General features: G+C 44.2%; 1 protein-coding gene across 3 annotated transcripts in view; it reads right to left on the minus strand.

Moving 5' to 3' along the window:
• Positions 1–2,271: 2,271 nt before the first annotated feature.
• Positions 2,272–19,886, minus strand: part of LOC139387143 (coiled-coil domain-containing protein 178) — a 29,188-nt gene continuing 11,573 nt past the window's right edge. For 2 of the 3 annotated variants that reach the window (XM_071133169.1, XM_071133168.1), the window contains exons 18-20: positions 11,273–11,422; positions 6,979–7,113; positions 3,687–4,066 (exon numbers count right to left, since the gene is read on the minus strand). In XM_071133169.1, the coding sequence (XP_070989270.1) occupies positions 3,890–4,066; positions 6,979–7,113; positions 11,273–11,422 (462 nt within the window). In that variant the 3' untranslated portion in view covers positions 3,687–3,889. Of the gene's footprint in view, positions 4,067–6,978; positions 7,114–11,272; positions 11,423–19,886 lie in introns of all 3 variants that reach the window. The other variant, XM_071133170.1, reaches the window with a different exon arrangement.

The following is a 19,886-nucleotide window of genomic DNA, read 5'->3' on the forward strand; positions in this document are numbered from 1 at the left end:
CCCCTCTTCAAAGGGAGAGACACCCTGGACCCAAACTGTTACAGACCAATATCCATCCTGCCCTGCCTATCTAAGATCTTCGAAAGCCAAGTCAACAAACAGATCACTGACCATCTCGAATCCCACCGTACCTTCTCCTCAGCCACGCTCAAGGTACTAAACGATATCATAACCGCCATCGATAAAAGACAGTACTGTGCAGCCGTCTTCATCGACCTGGCCAAGGCTTTTGACTCTGTCAATAACCATATTCTTATCGGCAGACTCAGTAGCCTCGGTTTTTCTAATGACTGCCTCGCCTGGTTCACCAACTACTTTGCAGACAGAGTTCAGTGTGTCAAATCGGAGGGCATGTTGTCTGGCCCTCTGGCAGTCTCTATGGGGGTGCCACAGGGTTCAATTCTCGGGCCGACACTTTTCTCTGTATATATCAATGATGTTGTTCTTGCTGCGGGTGATTCCCTGATCCACCTCTACGCAGACGACACCATTCTGTATGCTTCTGGCCCTTCCTTGGACACTGTGCTATCTAACCTCCAAACGAGCTTCAATGCCATACAACACTCCTTCCGTGGCCTCCAACTGCTCTTAAACGCTAGTAAAACCAAATGCATGCTTTTCAACCGTTCGCTGCCTGCACCCGCACGCCCGACTAGCATCACCACCCTGGATGGTTCCGACCTAGAATATGTGGACATCTATAAGTACCTAGGTGTCTGGCTAGACTGTAAACTCTCCTTCCAGACTCATATCAAACATCTCCAATCTAAAATCAAATCTAAAGCCGGCTTTCTATTCCGCAACAAAGCCTCCTTCACTCACGCCGCCAAACTTACCCTAGTAAAACTGACTATTCTACCGATCCTCGACTTCGGCGATGTCATCTACAAAATAGCTTCCAATACTCTACTCAGCAAACTGGATGCTGTTTATCACTGTGCCATCTGTTTTGTTACTAAAGCACCTATACCACCCACCACTGCGACCTGTAAGCTCTAGTCGGCTGGCCCTCGCTACATATTCGTCGCCAGACCCACTGGCTCCAGGTCATCTACAAGTACATAATAGGTAAAGCTCCGCCTTATCTCAGTTCACTGGTCACGATGGCAACATCCACCCGTAGCACGCGCTCCAGCAGGTGTATCTCACTGATCATCCCTAAAGCCAACACCTCATTTGGCCGCCTTTCCTTCCAGTTCCCTGCTGCCTGTGACTGGAACTAATTGCAAAAATCGCTGAAGTTGGAGACTTTTTATCTTCCTCACCAACTTTAAACAGCTGCTATCTGAGCAGCTAACCAATCGCTGCAGCTGTACATAGTCCATCGGTAAATAGCCCACCCAATTTACCTACCCAATCCCCAACTGTTTTTATTTATTTACTTTTCTGCTCTTTTGCACACCAGTATCTCTACCTGCACATGACCATCTGATCATTTATCACTCCAGTGATAATCTGCAAAATTGTAATTATTCGCCTACCTCCTCATGCCTTTTGCACACAATTTATATATAGACTCCTTTTTTTTCTACTGTGTTATTGACTTGTTTATTGTTTACTCCATGTGTAACTCTGTGTTGTTGTCTGTTCACACTGCTATGCTTTATCTTGGCCAGGTCGCAGTTGTAAATGAGAACTTGTTCTCAACTAGCCTACCTGGTTAAATAAAGGTGAAATAAAACATTTAAGTGCACCTAGAGTGCCTTATTTCCCAAACAGGAACATCTTTAAACTACTGGTCTTTATAGTCAAAAGGTCAAAATGATCATAGTAAACACACACTTTCATAAGGCCAACTTGACTACCAGGTGATTCAATAAGATGCTATTCTATGGCATGGCAGTGGAAATGGAGCATGTGTTGCTAAAGTCAATGGTGATTTCAATAACCACATTTCCATCCATAGTTTTTATGTGAGTAAAGTCATACTGTATTTTTTTTTTTAAACACAGCTGTGATAGAAACAGGAAGTTTCCGTACAATTTTATAAATGGCAACAGATAATTCCTTTGTTTTACATATTTTTATCTGTAAAATTAATTATGCGAGAAATGGATGTGGAAATGCCTTTACGCACAAATATTGATATAATAATCATCATATCGAAGTAAACTTGGGAGTCATGCAATATGTTGTGTGGTTCAAACACTAGGACTTGGGAAACCAAGCAGTTTATTAGGCTACAGATTCAATAATTTATGATGAACTTCACAGGGTGGTGAAAGTGCACGGTAATCTTGATGCTCATTTTCAATAAATCAAATCAAATCAAATCAAATTTTATTTGTCACATACACATGGTTAGCAGATGTTAATGCGAGTGTAGCGAAATGCTGATGGTCTGATTCTGGTGACATGATGATGCCGTTTGACAAATAAAAATATTCTGGCTCTTATCCATAATAATCTCGTCATGTAGGCCTAGACCACCTGTTTCTGCGAGTTGACTAGAGAGCAAGTGCTTAGATCAGAGCAGGCAAATGTTCTATTTTAATGCAACAGAGTTGAAAATGTGAAGGAAACTGATTGAACTTTTGAACATATTTTCTTTATGCAGATTTTTGAAAATTCGCATGAAAATCCTTCGCCAATTGGATGGAAACCGAGATACTGTCTCCCTCTCTCAGCTTGTTGTTTCATACTGCCCCCCTCTGCCCTGGAAGGGAGGGAATAGGCCTCGGTGTCATCAACATACAAACGTCTCTATCAACCAGAAGACTGCAGACCCGGACCAACAATATCTATCACCTGGCTGAGTGACCTGATAGGAAATCACTGTCACTACTTGAGGTGAGTTCAAGAACATCTTGGCGAGAACAGATCTTACATGAATCCAATGGCCATCTCCATAGCTTAATAGTCCATTTCAGCCATAGTCTGAAATTGTCCCATCACAATAATCAAAATATAAACAATGCTGTGGTAATAATACTTGTATCACTAATATTTATGAAAGAGGAAAATAAAAACTTTTGAAGTGTGTTTAATAAATATTAATGTGCCACATCATTATTGGGCCTATGAAGCAATGCTTAATGTTTGATGAATGCTTGATGAAATAATAAACATTTGTTTTCTCTTCCAAATAAATACTACGTGTGATTCAGGTGAGATGTGGCAAATTGAAAGCAGCGTTACCTGGGGGTTCTTCCGTTAGAAAGCCAGTTGGCTACTGCACCCCGCTACACACCATCCTTTTGTAATGTGCACACTATTTACCCCTGGAATGCTCCAGGCTAATGTCTCAATAATGTTCACTCCTTTCTCAGGTCCTTCCCACAAAGGACTTAACTAATGATCCATGGACAAAATGAAGCATTTAAATTTATTCATTAATCATTCATCTCCAGCTCATTGAAAATGCTAAACTTCCACAAAATTAAGATTGAATATTGAAAAGTGATTGAGGGAGACAGCTTTCTAGAAGAGGGAGAGAGAAAATGAGAGAGGGATAAAAAAAAAATGAAACAACAACAACAAGTGTGCTTGTCTCCTGAGAGGAAGTGTTTTGCTCGGACATTGGTCCGGGTGGTCGAGGTAGTGTACTAAGTGGTAGTTAAGGTCACGGTGGGTTTTAGTAGTCCTGATTAGATCTCCAAATCTGGAGAAGCTTAGAATTTCTGTCAACACTGCCTGTAATTATTCTCTTTTCCAATTAATGGTGACATAGATTAATTATCTGATGAGGCAAAGCCAATTGCAATCATTCACCCTGCTAAAATTAGATCAGTCCTGGCAGCAGCATGAAAGTCACCTGTTTCATTGTTATGGATCTGCTGCTGGTGAGAGAGAGAGAGAGAGAGAGAGAGAGAGAGAGGGGGGGGGGGGATAGTGAGTGAGTGAAGCGTGCTGGGGTAAGTAAGTTGTCTGGCACCAGGTGAATGTCCAATTACACTGTTATCTGAACTGTAGGCATCTTCTTCTTGTTCAACCCAATGGCCTCCAGACCCACTTGTTTGTTCCCTGCTGCTGTCTCCATCGTCGGAGCATCCTCACTGGTTGTTGAGTCATCTGCCAGAGAGTGCAGAAAGGCAGAAATGCGCCGGATTGCTTCTGACAACTCCTCCTGTTTGAATAAGAGAGCAAATAGAATCAATGAATACATTCTAATTAAGAAAACAGAGTGACGACAGTAGTCAGACGACGTTGAGTCGGGAGATTAGAGAGGGAGAGCAGCAGCTTTGACGACAGACATACAGTAGACAAAGACAACTCTAGTGTTGATGTGATGCTTTCTCCGTTCTCTGTCTGTTTCACTACTTGCTGCTTGCTCGACGTACTGTCTAGAGATAGTGAGAGTAAGTTACGCCCAGGGTCTTGTTCTTTATTTTGTGGAAGGAGAGAGCGAGAACAAGTACAAGAGAGAGAGGCTCCTGGTTGAACCATGGTCCAGGTTCAGTGCGCCTGTGTTTTAAAAATCTCAGCATCCAGTTTTTCTATTAAACTGCCTTGCACTGTCAACCAACTTGGGAATCTGAACCGGCCTAGCCATGCAGAAATTCTCTGACTAACAATTATATCAGAAACAGGATCTTGGATTACTGTCCCTGGAGACTGGGGCTAGTGGGCGTCTGCTACTATCATTACTGGCCATTCAACAAGCACTCTGCGCTGTGAGCCTCGCCGCTGTTAGCCATTGTCAATTATGCCATCCCTGGTGTAAACTGGCAGAACACAAAAACTCAACTGCCAGTTCTGGCAGCGGTGTTACAGGATGACAGCGCCCCCACCACCACACACACCCACCATCCCACACCGCCCATTGCCTCCTCCTCTGGAGCTACTGCAAAGCAAGAAAATAAGTTACATTTGGCTTCATAATGCTAGTGTGGTGGAAGTGCAGACCTGACGCCTTGGTGGTAGAAGTGCAGACCTGACACCTTGGTGGTGGAAGTGCAGACCTGACACCTTGGTGGTAGAAGTGCAGACCTGACACCTTGGTGGTAGAAGTGCAGACCTGACTTTTCTGATCTTCTGCCAAATAGGTGGATGGATTAGTATAGTACCCAGCAGGATTCAGTCCATGAAGAGTCCATTTTGGTACATTTGTTTCATTATGTTTTGTTCTGTTGGTGCGAAGTGGGAACTGCTATGAGGCCATCACCATCAGTATGTAAAATATGCAGTGCATCACTGAGGGGCTTTGGTTTTAACATGAACGTTACTCGGAGGGGCTTTCTGTTAAAAGTATGCACTGCTTTATTTGTAAGTGTGCACTACTTAGAGGGTCTTTGATTTTTAAGTGTGTACTACTCTGAGGGTCGTTGTGCTTAAAGTGTGCACTACTCTAAGGGGTCTTTCTAAGGGGTGTGCACTAGTCTAAGGACCCTGAGTAAGGAAGCTTAGTAAGGAAGCTGTGCGTAGTGCGTAGTAAAGCCTGCTTTAGTCTGCAGGAGCCGGGTTGGGGGTTTAATGTGAGTAGCTGCTCTGCTCTGAGGGACCCTGTGCTGGGCTGTGACGGGTGACGGTGCGCTGCGCTTCAATACACCAGCTCTTTTGTCCTTCACACTCTGCAGCTCCCTGATAGCTCCTCCCTCCTCCTCCTCCTTTTCCTCCTCCTCCATACTCCACTCCTCCCTGCTCTGCTCTACCCTCTGCTCTGTGTTCAGCTGCCTAGGGCCTCCCCTCCTCTCTTCGGGGCTAGACCTGGGAGACATGACTGCTCCCTCCCTCCGCTGACTGACTGGCTGTAATGTCTGGCTGGATAAGACCAATCAAAAAGCATGTCGGAAATACAAAGGGGGAAGGAATGGATGGATAGGGAAATAATGACTGAATGTGTTATTGCTCACTGTGTAGAGAAGACTAGACACAGAGGGTCTGAAATTATGTCAAATCAATTCTATCTGGGAAGAAGTCTGATCGAATCAAACCAGTTGAATTATAATTTGAATTGCAATGAAGACCTAGACAAAACTTGTATTGTCTAAGTCTGTGGGACTGTGACATAGGTTATGGTAGTGCTAGCTTGGGAAAAGCCGATAGACGTGGCTGGCTGTCACACCTGGATAGAAAGCAGGGGCAAGGAAACAATGCTGAATGTAAACACCTCTGTATAAAAAAATATAATGGGTGAGAGAATGTGAATGGTTCCATGGTTGAATGGCACCTGCCTGCTACACTATGATGTTTGGTGAGGGTGCTACAGGACAGGACATTTGATAAAGATTCATCACTCTCCTTCTGTCCGCTTTGACCTCCTCTCACATCTCACCACATATTAGCCACCCATTATCCAGTAATTGAAGATCTCCACTTCTCCATGCACCCCTGCAGATTCAGAATTACGTGCCTACTACTTTTTGAGCAAAACATGAGAAAGGTAGCTCGGGGTTATTCAACCTAGGAACACAGGAGGGTTTGTAGTTGTACCATAGATAGTTATCCAGTAGTAACAACACAATAAACATAAGGCAGCCACACAGCCAAACGTAATGTAGTGAATAAATATGCACCCTAACAGAGTGAATGTATAGTTCTCTGGAGAGGAGAAAGGGCTAGCTTCAGATGCCGGGTCGCAGCATGTCATAGGCACTCGCACCGAAACATCGTCAATCACGTCACTGTGCCGGCGTTGTGACGACTGGATATATGGAGGAAGGGTGATGGTGGCGTGTTTAATAACTGTAATGTGATGACGCTACAGACGGCTGTGGTGACTGGTGAATGTTTTACTGTGGGTTAGTGGACTGGTTAGTTCCCTGCCAATGGAGGCATGACGCTCAGCTCAACATGTTTTAACTTTGGGATGCTACACATGCTCAGCATTACATGAAGTCATTATGCTGTCATAAATTATTATACTCCCATTAAATTAATAAAATCTACTCATCCCATGACTCTTCCCAACACTTAAAAAAATTATTGTGATATACTGCAGGACTAGGCAGGCGGATTGGAGAATTGAAGAAAACCCCATTGAACTGGAATGGTTGTAATGTTGTATGTGTGTGGATTCATCCTGTGAAACATACATACCTGGACAGTTTTTATTTTCTGGTTGTTCTCGTTAGAGAGGGTCTGGAAGCGGGCCAGTTCAGCCTGGCTATAGAGGCTGCGTTGTCTGAAGTATTTCACCACAGCTTTGTGCATCCTCTTCTGCAACAAAGAAATCTAGGAGGGGGCAGACAGGGAGAAAGAAGGAAGGGAAGAGAGAAGAGAGAAAAAGGAATTGGTAAGGCAGGAGAGGAAATTAATGGCAGTGTTCAAGAAGAATGATGGAGGGGAATAGAGAAAGCAGTCAATAGCCCATTCTGCAGTACACAGGCCTGACAGGAATTTCACAGTCTCTTGGTTTCTCTGCCCACTCGTGTGCAGTCATCAGAATCCAGTCACATCTGGCTGCCAGGATGGGGGGTTAATTTTCTCTAAATGCTTCAGCAGTTTTGTTCTAGCTGAGGCAAACTCTGTGACTTCAAAGCTGATGAGTAAAATATTTCTACTTCACCCAGTTTAACTTTATATCAATCCCCTCAAGACATATTTTACACATACACACAGAGTCATGAACCCCCCGCCGAAACTAGAAATTATTCCTAGTCTATTGGAAAGACATGATGCTCGCTTGCTTTATTATTTGAACACAGTTTCAAGCAAAGGGGTTTCTTTCAATTCTGATAGATGCCATTGCTTTTTCTCCCTCCATCTCTGTTTTCTTCCTGCAAAGCTTATCATTGCTTGGCAATGTGTTCCCCAGTGCATAGAGAAACTAAAGCGAATTAGCTCAGCCATCTACTGCTGAAGGACAGACAATAACAGGAATTCTCTTCATAGCGTGCCCTGTTAAAAACCTGTGCTGAGAGCTCCATCCACATAAACAAAACAATGCTTACATGCAGTGATGAGGCCACTTAAATGAACCATAAGGTAACTGATGCTACTGGAGGAGAAATAACACATCGCAATTGAAAACCACTTTTAGGTTAGTTCTATCCTAGTAGATGGGGGTAGGTATGGTAGGTAACCATTATACAAAAAAAGGTATTTTGATATTGCCTAAAATTTGAGGAAAGTGTTGGGTTGGAGCATTGAAGCATTCAGCTATGTGCAGGTGATAAAAAAATGTACCAATTGTAACATTGTAACTTACTGTATAATGTCAACTAATAACAAATGCAATACATTCAGAATGTATCTTTGTGTACAATGTCTTATTACTATGGTGCTAACTACGTTTGTATTATAACAGGCAAAAGCCTATAAACCTCGGCTTGATGAGTCAGGCCAGTAGAGCGCCTTAGCAGGAGCTTCCATTGGCTCCCTCTGCTGAATATCAAACATTTTACAGGCTCTTCAAACAACTGAGAGCTTCTTCCATGTTTGGAATGAACCAAGTCATTCCAGTACACAGTATTGCTATGGGCTGTCAAAACATGTGTGCTATGATATGATCCCACCAGTGTGCTGGGTCCTTTGAAGCTAGTCTTTCTTCTCTGGGACAGAAGCAGGTTAGTTAGCCACTATGAATAAAACCCTGTAACATTGGGTATTGAGAATAACAATTGATAGAAATTAGATTGTCAAATCAGAAACCAAAAAACTAAAAGGAATTACATTACATTAAATCTGTTTCTATTTAGAATGAGAAAATGAGAGATGTTGGTAGGTGGTTCTGTACTAAATGTCTATGTCTAGAGCTGAAACAAACAGAAATGGTTAAGGAAGGCTAAATACAGAGTAAAAGAAAATCAGGCTTTGATCACGAGCGTGGAGAATCCTGCCCACAGGATTTTATTTCTGCATTTTTTTACTTGATAACATTCATTCAGTCAGATGAGGAATTGCTCAAGTAAAGGTATTAGTCATTTTGGAGAAACACATAATGTCTATTGCTTATTGCCTGAAGCAGTGCATGTTTTATTTCCTGTTTAGGCTATAGAATATGGTCTTCATCTGCAATTCCTTTTAAGATCAAAGTTAAATTGCGTCCCGGACCATAAAAACCGAAACGGTTGAAATGTTGTTTTCTGTAGCTTCTCTCACAACTATTCAACACCTTTAGGAGTATACGTTGTTCTGTAGTTTTCATTCAACACCTTTAGGAGTATACGTTGTTCTGTAGTTTTCATTCAACACCTTTAGGAGTATACGTTGTTCTGTAGCTTCTCTCACAACTATTCAACACCTTTAGGAGTATACGTTGTTCTGTAGCTTCTCTCACAACTATTCAACACCTTTAGGAGTATACGTTGTTCTGTAGCTTCTCTCACAACTATTCAACACCTTTAGGAGTATACGTTGTTCTGTAGCTTCTCTCACAACTATTCAACACCTTTAGGAGTATACGTTGTTCTGTAGCTTCTCTCACAACTATTCAACACCTTTAGGAGTATACGTTGTTCTGTAGCTTCTCTCACAACTATTCAACACCTTTAGGAGTATACGTTGTTCTGTAGTTTTCATTCAACACCTTTAGGAGTATACGTTGTTCTGTAGTTTTCATTTAAGACCTTTGGGAGTATTAGCATTGAGAGTGTATTCTTTTTTTCTATTATTGACAATGTGCCTGCTATGTGTCTCCCTCCCATTGGCCAACCTAGCCCATTGGCCAACCTAGCCCATTGGCCAAACTAGCCCATTGGCCAACCTAGCCCATTGGCCAACCTAGCCCATTGGACAACCTAGCCCATTGGACAACCTAGCCCATTGGACAACCTAGCCCATTGGACAACCTAGCCCATTGGCCAACATAGCCCATTGGACAACCTAGCCCATTGGACAACCTAGCCCATTGGACAACCAAGCCCATTGGACAACCTAGCCCATTGGACAACCTAGCCCATTGGCCAACCTAGCCCATTGGCCAACCTAGCCCATTGGCCAACCTAGCCCATTGGCCAACCTAGCCCATTGGCCAACCTAGCCCATTGGCCCACCTAGCCCATTGGACACCTAGCCCATTGGCCAACCTAGCCCATTGGCCAACCTAGCCCATTGGCCAACCTAGCCCATTGGCCAACCTAGCCCATTGGACACCTAGTGAACAGAAGCAAACATAATGAAACATGTCACCTTGGAACACCTGTATAGTGAGCTTAGTCTTTATGCGTTTGCATGAATTACATCCACCTATCCTCTCTCTTATCTCCCCCTGGGCAGAAATACTACTATATCACATCCATCATCCTCCTACACTAAGGTTATCTCATCAAGATCAGATTACTGCAGTCATCTCATTGGTTACCCAACTAAAACAATCTGAAAATTACTGACCATGCTAAGAAACATTTCAATCAAACGGCAAACTGGATATAATATAATTTAACATAATATCATATCATATAATGATGTAAATGTATGATTCAATGATAGTGATTATGATTCAATATGTAAAGCTCTATAATTGTATAACATTAGGAAGTAGACACGTTCAGTAGAGAGCCTACCTGTTTGTTTTATAACATTAGGAAGTAGACATGTTCAGTAGAGAGCCTACCTGTTTGTTTTATAACATTAGGAAGTAGACACGTTCAGTAGAGAGCCTACCTGTGTGTTTTATAACATTAGGAAGTAGACACGTTCAGTAGAGAGCCTACCTGTTTGTTTTATAACATTAGGAAGTAGAGCCTACCTGTTTGTTTTATAACATTTAGACACGTAGAGAGCCTACCTGTTTGTTTTATAACATTAGGAAGTAGACACGTTCAGTAGAGAGCCTACCTGTTTGTTTTATAACATTAGGAAGTAGACACGTTCAGTAGAGAGCCTACCTGTTTGTTTTATAACATTAGGAAGTAGACACGTTCAGTAGAGAGCCTACCTGTTTGTTTTATAACATTAGGAAGTAGACACGTTCAGTAGAGAGCCTACCTGTTTGTTTTATAACATTAGGAAGTAGACACGTTCAGTAGAGAGCCTACCTGTTTGTTTTATAACATTAGGAAGTAGACACGTTCAGTAGAGAGCCTACCTGTTTGTTTTATAACATTAGGAAGTAGACACGTTCAGTAGAGAGCCTACCTGTTTGTTTTATAACATTAGGAAGTAGACACGTTCAGTAGAGAGCCTACCTGTTTGTTTTATAACATTAGGAAGTAGACACGTTCAGTAGAGAGCCTACCTGTTTGTTTTATAACATTAGGAAGTAGACACGTTCAGTAGAGAGCCTACCTGTTTGTTTTATAACATTAGGAAGTAGACACGTTCAGTAGCCTACATCAGTAGAGAGCCTACCTGTTTGTTTTATAACATTAGGAAGTAGACACGTTCAGTAGAGAGCCTACCTGTTTGTTTTATAACATTAGGAAGTAGACACGTTCAGTAGAGAGCCTACCTGTTTGTGATCATAAAAAGATGCCTCTGCTCGATTCCTCTCGTCAAACACCCCAACAGCCCCCTGCTTGACGATCATCAGGACTTTCTGAAGGGCTCTGTACTCGTGGGCCAACTCAACGTTCTCTCTTAGGGCTACCTTTAGGTCGGACTACAACACATACACATACAAACACATGTTCAGTTACAAGGTTTCACATATATTGATAACAAGGTGTCCTGACAATTTTAAGCACTTGACAGGACTTATGAGTGTGGTCCACAGTCATAAAATATTGAGGAGACATGGCAGGTTGCAGCACAGTATGACTGAGGTGGTCCATCATGGTGGTTGGTTCCATCAACCCCTAGTGGAGGAGAGCTGCTACAGTCCTACCAAGGAACAATACATGCTGAAGCAGCAGTTATACTGCACTGTATACAGTACATGTTGAATGTCAGCTACTGTATGAGCGATCAAAGACATGGATCACTGTCCCAGGCAAGGCTATAGAAAGGAGAGATAAACATTCTCATGAACCAATAGGCCTGGGAGTGAATCCATAGATGTACAGTATGTATTTAGGGCATACTGTATACTCAGAATTATGACAGGCTTAAAATGAATTTACAATAACATTTTGTCATAGGTTATTTAGTAGGGGGAACAAGTACACGTGTGTGAGACTATATGTGTGTGCATACTACTGGATGTGTGAGTCTTACAATCTAGGGCACAGAGGGACAAGTAGAGACAAACACTGACTGGACACTATTCTGAAAATCAAATAAATAACAATGACTGAGTAACTGTCTCTCTCTCTGCCTGCCCTCTTCTCAAGTCTCAACCCCATTCATTCCCAGAGTATTTGATCATTGTGCTGCTGTATCCTGGTGGTCTCGACTGTACTGTGCTGTACCTGCAGAACGAAGGAACATAATGAAGTGTGTCTCTGCAGTAAAACACAACAGCAGCAGCACTAAGGTGATGAGTTTAACCCAGCAGAAAGAGGGGGGGGGGGGGGGGCTGTAAACATGACAAATGCTTTCTATTGATTCCAGTTTTAATTACAGCAGGCAAGGCATGCAGCACTTCTGACTAAGCCCATCTGATGGCTGCTGTTATCTGAAGTGTAAATGGAACGAATTACACTTCATTGCCCATAAGAAGTCTGTAGTTTGGTTGCGTTGTTTACTTTATCCACGGTGACAACTACACAGAATGCCAGCTAGCTGCTTGATTACATTAATGAAGGAAGACACTATGTTGATGGTGGAAACGCTTTGGAAACGTTTGAGTTTGGAGATCATGACAGACATTTACAGTGCCTTCCGAAAGTATTCATACCCATTGACTTATTCCACATTTTGTCGTGTTGCAGCCTGAATTCAAAATGGATTAAATAAATAAAAACATTCTCATCCATCTGCACACAATACCCCATAATGACAAAGTGAAAACGTGTTTTTAAAATTTTAGCTAATTTATTGAAAAATAAATACAGATATATCTAATTTAGAGTATTCACACCAGAGTCCATATATGTTAGAAATACTTTTGGCACTGATTATAGCTGTGAGTCTTTCTGGATAAGTCTCTAAGAGCTTTGCACACCGGGATTGTACAATATTTGCTCATTATTATTTTCTAAATTCTTAAAGTTCTGTCAAATTGGTTGTTGATCATTGCTAGAGTCTTGGCATAATATAACGACACAAGGCAAGACCCAGATGCAGACACAAGAGGCAGATGGCTTGAGTTCTGATATTTATTATAGTCCAAGGGGTAGGCAAAAGGGAGGTCGGGGACAGGCAAGAGTTCATAACCAGGTCAGAGTCCAAAACGGTACAGGGCGGCAGGCAGGCTCGAGGTCAGGGGCAGGCAGAATGGTCAGGCAGGCAGACTCAGAGTCAGGACAGGCAAAGGTCAGACCCAGGAGGACGAGAAAAACAGAGACTGGGAAAAACCAGGAGCTAGTAGAAAAAAAAGATTTGTGCAACTGCAAGGCCAGATTTGTACGACTGATTGTTGTCCTATGGACAGAGTCTCCCACCTCAGCTGTAGATCTCTGCAGTTCATCCAGAGTGATCATGGGCCTCTTGGCTGCATCTCTGATCAGTCTTTTCCTTGTATGAGCTGAAAGTTTAGAGGGACTGCCAGGTCTTGGTAGATTTACAGTGGCCTGATACTCCTTCCATTTCAATATTATCGCTTGCAAAGTGCTCCTTGGGATGTTTAAAGCTTGGGAAATCTTTTTGTATCCAAATCCGGCTTTAAACTTCTTCACAACAGTATCTCGGACCTGCCTGGTGTGTTCCTTGTTCTTCATGATGCTCTCTGCGCTTTTAACGGACCTCTGAGACTATCACAGTGCAGGTGCATTTATACGGAGACTTGATTACACACAGGTGGATTGTATTTATCATCATTAGTCATTTAGGTCAACATTGGATCATTCAGAGATCCTCACTGTGTCACGTTCTGACCTCTATTTCCGTTGTTTTGTATTTATTTAGTATTGGTCAGGGCGTGAGTTGGGTGGGCAGTCTATGTTTGTTTTTCTATGTTTTGGGGCAGTTCTATGTTTTCGGCCTAGTATGGTTCTCAATCAGAGGCAGGTGTCATTAGTTGTCTCTGATTGAGAATCATACTTAGGTAGCCTGGGTTTCACTGTGTGTTTTGTGGGTGATTGTTCCTGTCTTTGTGTTTGCACCAGACAGGGCTGTTTTGAGTTCTCACGTTTCTTGTTTTTTCGTTAGTTTGTTCATGTATAGTGTCTTCATTAAAATACAATGAACAACCACCACGCTGCGCTTTGGTCCGCCTCTACTTCACAAGAAGAGAATCGTTACAGAATCACCCACCACAACAGGACCAAGCGGTGTGGTAATGGGCAACGGAAAAAGCAGCAGCAGGAGCAGCGCGAGGAGGTATGGACATGGGAGGACGAATTAGACGGAAGAGGACCCTGGGCTCAGCCAGGAGAATATCGCCGTCCCAAAGAAGAACTGGAGGCGGCGAAAGCGGAGAGGCGCTGGTATGAGGAGGCAGCGCGGCGTCGTGGATGGAAGCCCGGGAGTCAGCCCCAAAAATTTCTTGGGGGGGGGCTAACAGGGAGTATGGCTACGCCAGGTAGGAGACCTGAGCCAACTTCCTGTGGTTACCGGGGGGCTAGAGAGACCGGGCAGGCACCGTGTTATGCTGTGGAGCGCACGGTGTCCCCAGTGCGGGTGCACAGCCCGGTGCGGTACATTCCAGCTCCGCGTATCGGCCGGGCTAGAGTGGGCATCGAGCCAAGTGCCATGAAGCCGGCTCTACGCATCTGGTCTCCAGTGCGTCTCCTTGGGCCGGCTTACATGGCACCAGCCTTGCGCACGGTGTCCCCGGTTCGCCTGCATAGCCCAGTGCGGGCTATTCCACCTCGCCGCACTGGCAGGGCGACCGGGACCATTCAACCGGGTAAGGTTGGGCAGGCTCGGTGCTCAAGAGCTCCAGTGCGCCTGCACGGCCCGGTCTATCCGTCACCACCTCCACACCCCAGCCCTCCGGTGGCAGCTCCCCGTACCAGGCTGTCTCTCCGGCCCATCCGTCCAGAGCCTTCCTCCTCTCCAGCGCTGCCGGAGTCTCCCGCCTCTCCGGCGCTACCAGAGCCTTCCTCTCCAGCGCTGCCGGAGTCTCCCGTCTGTCCGGCGCCTCTGCCGGAGCCTCCCGCCTGTCCGGCGCCGCTGCCGGAGCCTCCCGCCTGTCCGGCGCCGCTGCCGGAGCCTCCCGCCTGTCCGGCGCCTCTGCCGGAGCCTCCCGCCTGTCCGGCGCCTCTGCCGGAGCTTCCCGTCTGCCCAGCGCCATCGGAGCTTCCCGTCTGCCCAGCGCCATCTGAGCTTCCCGTCTGCCCAGCGCCAGCGCCGCCCGTCTGCCCAGCGCCGCCAGTGCCGCCCGTCTGCCCAGCGCCGCCAGTGCCGCCCGTCTGCCCAGCGCCGCCAGTGCCGCCCGTCTGCCCAGCGCCGCCAGTGCCGCCCGTCTGCCCAGCGCCGCCAGTGCCGCCCGTCTGTCCAGCGCCGCCAGTGCCGCCCGTCTGTCCAGCGCCGCCAGTGCCGCCCGTCTGCCAGGAGCCGCCAATGCCGCCCGTCAGCCAGGAGCCGCCAGTGCCGCCCGTCAGCCAGGGGCCGCCAGTGCCGCCCGTCAGCCAGGGGCCGCCAGTGCCGCCAGTCAGCCAGGGGCCGCCAGTGCCGCCAGTCAACCAGGGGCCGCCAGTGCCGCCAGTCAGCCAGGGGCCGCCAGTCAGCGAGGGGCCGCCAGTGCCGCCAGTCAGCCAGGGGCCGCTAGAGCCCCTCCGCCCAGAGCAGCTGTCCCTCTGTCCCGAGCAGCTGTCCCTCTGTCCCGAGCAGCTGTCCCTCTGTCCCGAGCAGCTGTCCCTCTGTCCTGAGCAGTTGTCCCTCTGTCCCGAGCAGCTGCTTCACCTCTGTCCCGAGCTGCCCCTCTGTCCCAAGCAGCCCCTCTGTCCAGTGGGGTCATTGAGAGGGGTGGGCATGGTGAGTAAGCCACGGAGGCGGACAATAAGGCGGACTAAGACAATGGCGAAGTGGGGTCCGCGTCCCGCGCCAGAGCCGCCACCGCGGACAGACGCCCACCCAGACCCTCCCCTATAGGTCAAGGTTTTGCGGCCGGAGTCCGCACCTTTGGGGGGGGGTACTGTCACGTTCTGACCTCTATTTCCGTTGTTTTGTATTTATTTAGTATTGGTCAGGGCGTGAGTTGGGTGGGCAGTCTATGTTTGTTTTTCTATGTTTTGGGGCAGTTCTATGTTTTCGGCCTAGTATGGTTCTCAATCAGAGGCAGGTGTCATTAGTTGTCTCTGATTGAGAATCATACTTAGGTAGCCTGGGTTTCACTGTGTGTTTTGTGGGTGATTGTTCCTGTCTTTGTGTTTGCACCAGACAGGGCTGTTTTGAGTTCTCACGTTTCTTGTTTTTTCGTTAGTTTGTTCATGTATAGTGTCTTCATTAAAATACAATGAACAACCACCACGCTGCGCTTTGGTCCGCCTCTACTTCACAAGAAGAGAATCGTTACACACTGAACTTCTGGAGAGAGTTTGCTGCACTGAAAGTAAAGGGGTTGAATAATTTTGCACGCCCAATTTTTCAGTTTTTGTTTGTTAAAAAAGTTTGAAATATCCAATAAATGTCGTTCCACTTCATGATTGTGTCCCACTTGTTGTTGATTCTTCACAAAAAAATACAGTTTTATATCTTAATGTTTGAAGCCTGAAATGTGGCAAAAGGTCGCAAAGTTCAAGGGGGCCGAATACTTTCGCAAGGCACTGTATTTGTTTATTTACTGTCTTCTTGGCAAGCAACTCCAGTGTAGATGTGGCCTTGTGTTGTAAGTTAATGTCCTGCTGTGTCTGTTGGAAAGCAGACAAACTAGGGTTTCCTCTTGGATTTTGCCTGTGCTTAGCTCCATTCTGTATTTGTTTTTATCCTGAAAAACTCCCCAGTCCTTGATTACAAGCATACCGATGACATGATGCAGCCACCACTATGCTTGAAAACATGGAGAGTGGTACTCAGTAATGTGTTGTATTGAATTTGCTCCAAACACAACACTTTGTAGTTAGGACAAAAAGTGAATTGCTTTGCCACATTTTTGCAGTATTACTTTAGTGTCTTGTTGTAAACAGAGTGCATGTTCTGGAATATTTGTATTCTGCACAGGCTTGTGCGATGTGACAATATAGTAGCTACTACAACAATTGGACACCACGAAATTGGGGATAAATAAATAAATAACTTCATCATCCTCAAAGCAATATTCAATGTCTGCTTTTTAAACATTTTACACATCTACCAATAGGTGCCTTTCTTTGTGAGGCATTGGAAAACCTTCCTGGTCTTTATGGTTGAATCTGTGTTCGAAATTCACTGCTCGACTGAGGGACCTTACTGTCACGTCTGCTCCCCCTCTCTGGCGCTCGTAGGCGCCAGGCTGCCCATCATTATGCACACCTGTCACCATCATTACGCACATCAGCGTTTCATTGGACTCACCTGGACTCCTTCACTTTGTCGATTGCCCCCTCTATATCTGTCTGTTCCTCAGTTTGATCCCGTCAGCATTAATGTTGTTTTGTTTCCCCTGTCCAGACGCTGTCCGTGTTCTGTTTCATATCCGTTATTTATTAAATGTTCACTCCCTGTACTTGCTTCTAGTCTCCCAGCGTCTTTCCTTACACTTACAGGTAATTGTATGTGTGGGGTACAGAGATGAGATAATGTTAAACACTATTATTGTAAACAGAGTGAGTCCATGCTACTTATTATATGACTTGTTAAGCACATTTTTACTCCTGAACTTATTTAGGCTTGCCATAAGAAAGGTGTTGAATACTTATTGACTCAAGACATTTCAGCTTTTCATTTTTAATTCATTTGTAACAATTTTGAAAACCATAATTCCACATTGCATTATGCGGTATTGTGTGTAGGCCAGTGACACAAAATCTAAATTAAATATATTTTAAATTCAGGCTGTAACACAACAAAATGTGGGGAAAATGAATACTTTCTGAAGGCACTGTACCTGATGAATAACTGGACTTCGGCTGATTTTGATTAATTTAATTTCAATTGACTCAGTGTATGGGGCGACTTCATGAGTTGAATGGAACTGTTTGTGGATACACAACAGTGTTTTGGTGAAAATTAGGTTAAGATTAGGGTTAAGGGTTTTGTTAAGGTTAGTGTTAAGGTAAGGGTTAGTTATAGATTTTGGCTAGTTGGGCTGTCAATGGGATGCAGGTCAAAAAGTCCCCTTAGTGTCTCCCCACACACAAACCCAAGCCTCCTCTGAGCTGTTAGCAATACTAATGTGCTCTACCTGACAGTTAACATCCCAACGGTCAACATCCATGGTGACCTCTGGGGCCTTCCAATGATAATATGAGGTCAGCATCTTTCTCCTGTGTAATTTGATATCTCAATGTGTCCAGTCATTACTGTGTTTATTCGTTCTCTGAGTCACGCACGGCAGTTTCCAAATGCTTAGTGTGCTTATTACGTTATGCTAATGTGGACATTATGTGTGTGCTGTATATTCAAATCGAAGTGTATTGGTTGCGTATACATATTTGCAGATGTTATTGCAGGTGCGATTTGCAGCTTGTGTTTCTAGCTCCAACAGTGCAGTAATAATACCTAGCAATACAAAACGATTACGCACATAATCCAAAAAGTAAAAAGAAAGAAGTTAATACATTTCAGAACGCGTATAGAAAGTATGGACAGTATATGAATAGAAACTGTGTACAGCAGTAGTTATATAGGACCTAATGAACATAATGATCAAATTAACCAATTTCCTTCTAACTTAACAGTCGCTCTAACTCTTGATCTTTTTATTTGGTGAGAGGGGCGATAGGCCTATTGTTGTTTCCATTACATTTTTTCAAGTGAAAAAGGCTAAAGCTATTTTTGCATGATTGCTTTTTATCAGGCTAATGGGACTTGTGTCTATGAGGAAGACTTCCTAATTCTTAAATTGTCTCACGCCAACAACTTCTTTAAAGTTGCTGCACTCGCGGATGCATGGCGGCCTAGCTCCATTGCCTTTTCTTGTTTTGAACTAATGCATTCTTGATCACCGTTTAATGAAACTCTATACCACATGGCGATTTCACATTAGATAAGCCATGTGAGACTCCCATCAGCCACGAGGCGGTGGCTGGGCTGATAATCCTGCATGCTGCAGATGAAAACCTTACAATAAATTGGGCTCTCCCATTAAAGGGGCAATCTGCAGTTGCTACATCCATTTTTGGACTCATAAATTAATGATATATACCTATAAGTTTCTTGAAGAATATAACTGATAAATGCCTCATGAGCTTAATTCAACTGTCTTGCCCCATCAGAACCCAAAATATAAGCTTGTTAAACTGCAATGTTTGTAAACAAAGTAAATGTAAACAAACTCTATAGCCTCTAAACATGGTTAAAACTATAATGTTGATCTCATTGATGATCACTCCTTGCATCCATAGCTCTGTCTATGAATTTGAGAGTGGTAACATTTCTCCAGTCCCATTCCTCACCTTTTTACCGAAACAGGAGCAGGGACACCCTTGGTTATTCTTTCAACTGCTGATTGCCACTTTAAAACAAGCCTTAAATATAAAATAATGTACACCACAGACATTTTTTACACTCATTTTGAGGTGAATACAAAAAACATTACATTGGTAAAAATGTGTTTTGTCAATGGTGTGAGGTTGGGAAGAATAGGCTTGTGTTTAAATTAATATGATGATTAAACATACAGGTAACTGAATACAGCAAATGTCCAACCAAGAAAGATTCACCAATACAGGAGAGGCCTTCCCACTGGGCACAAACTGGGTGAATCAACGTTGTTTTCAAGTAATTTCAATGAAATTCCATTGAACCAACGTGGGATACATTAATTGAAGTCTGTGTTCAGTTGGTTATCAGTTTGGAAAAATACTTTCCAACAGTTAGTTGTCACTTCTTTAAAAAACACAACACGATTGACCTTGGCTTGTAATTCTAATTGCTTAGGATGCTGTTGTGGTCTTCTCACAACGGATTGTAGCGAGTAATTCTAGTGACACTAATCCACA

Source organism: Oncorhynchus clarkii, chromosome 28 (assembly GCF_045791955.1).
Source record: "Oncorhynchus clarkii lewisi isolate Uvic-CL-2024 chromosome 28, UVic_Ocla_1.0, whole genome shotgun sequence".
NCBI classification, from domain to species: domain Eukaryota; kingdom Metazoa; phylum Chordata; class Actinopteri; order Salmoniformes; family Salmonidae; genus Oncorhynchus; species Oncorhynchus clarkii.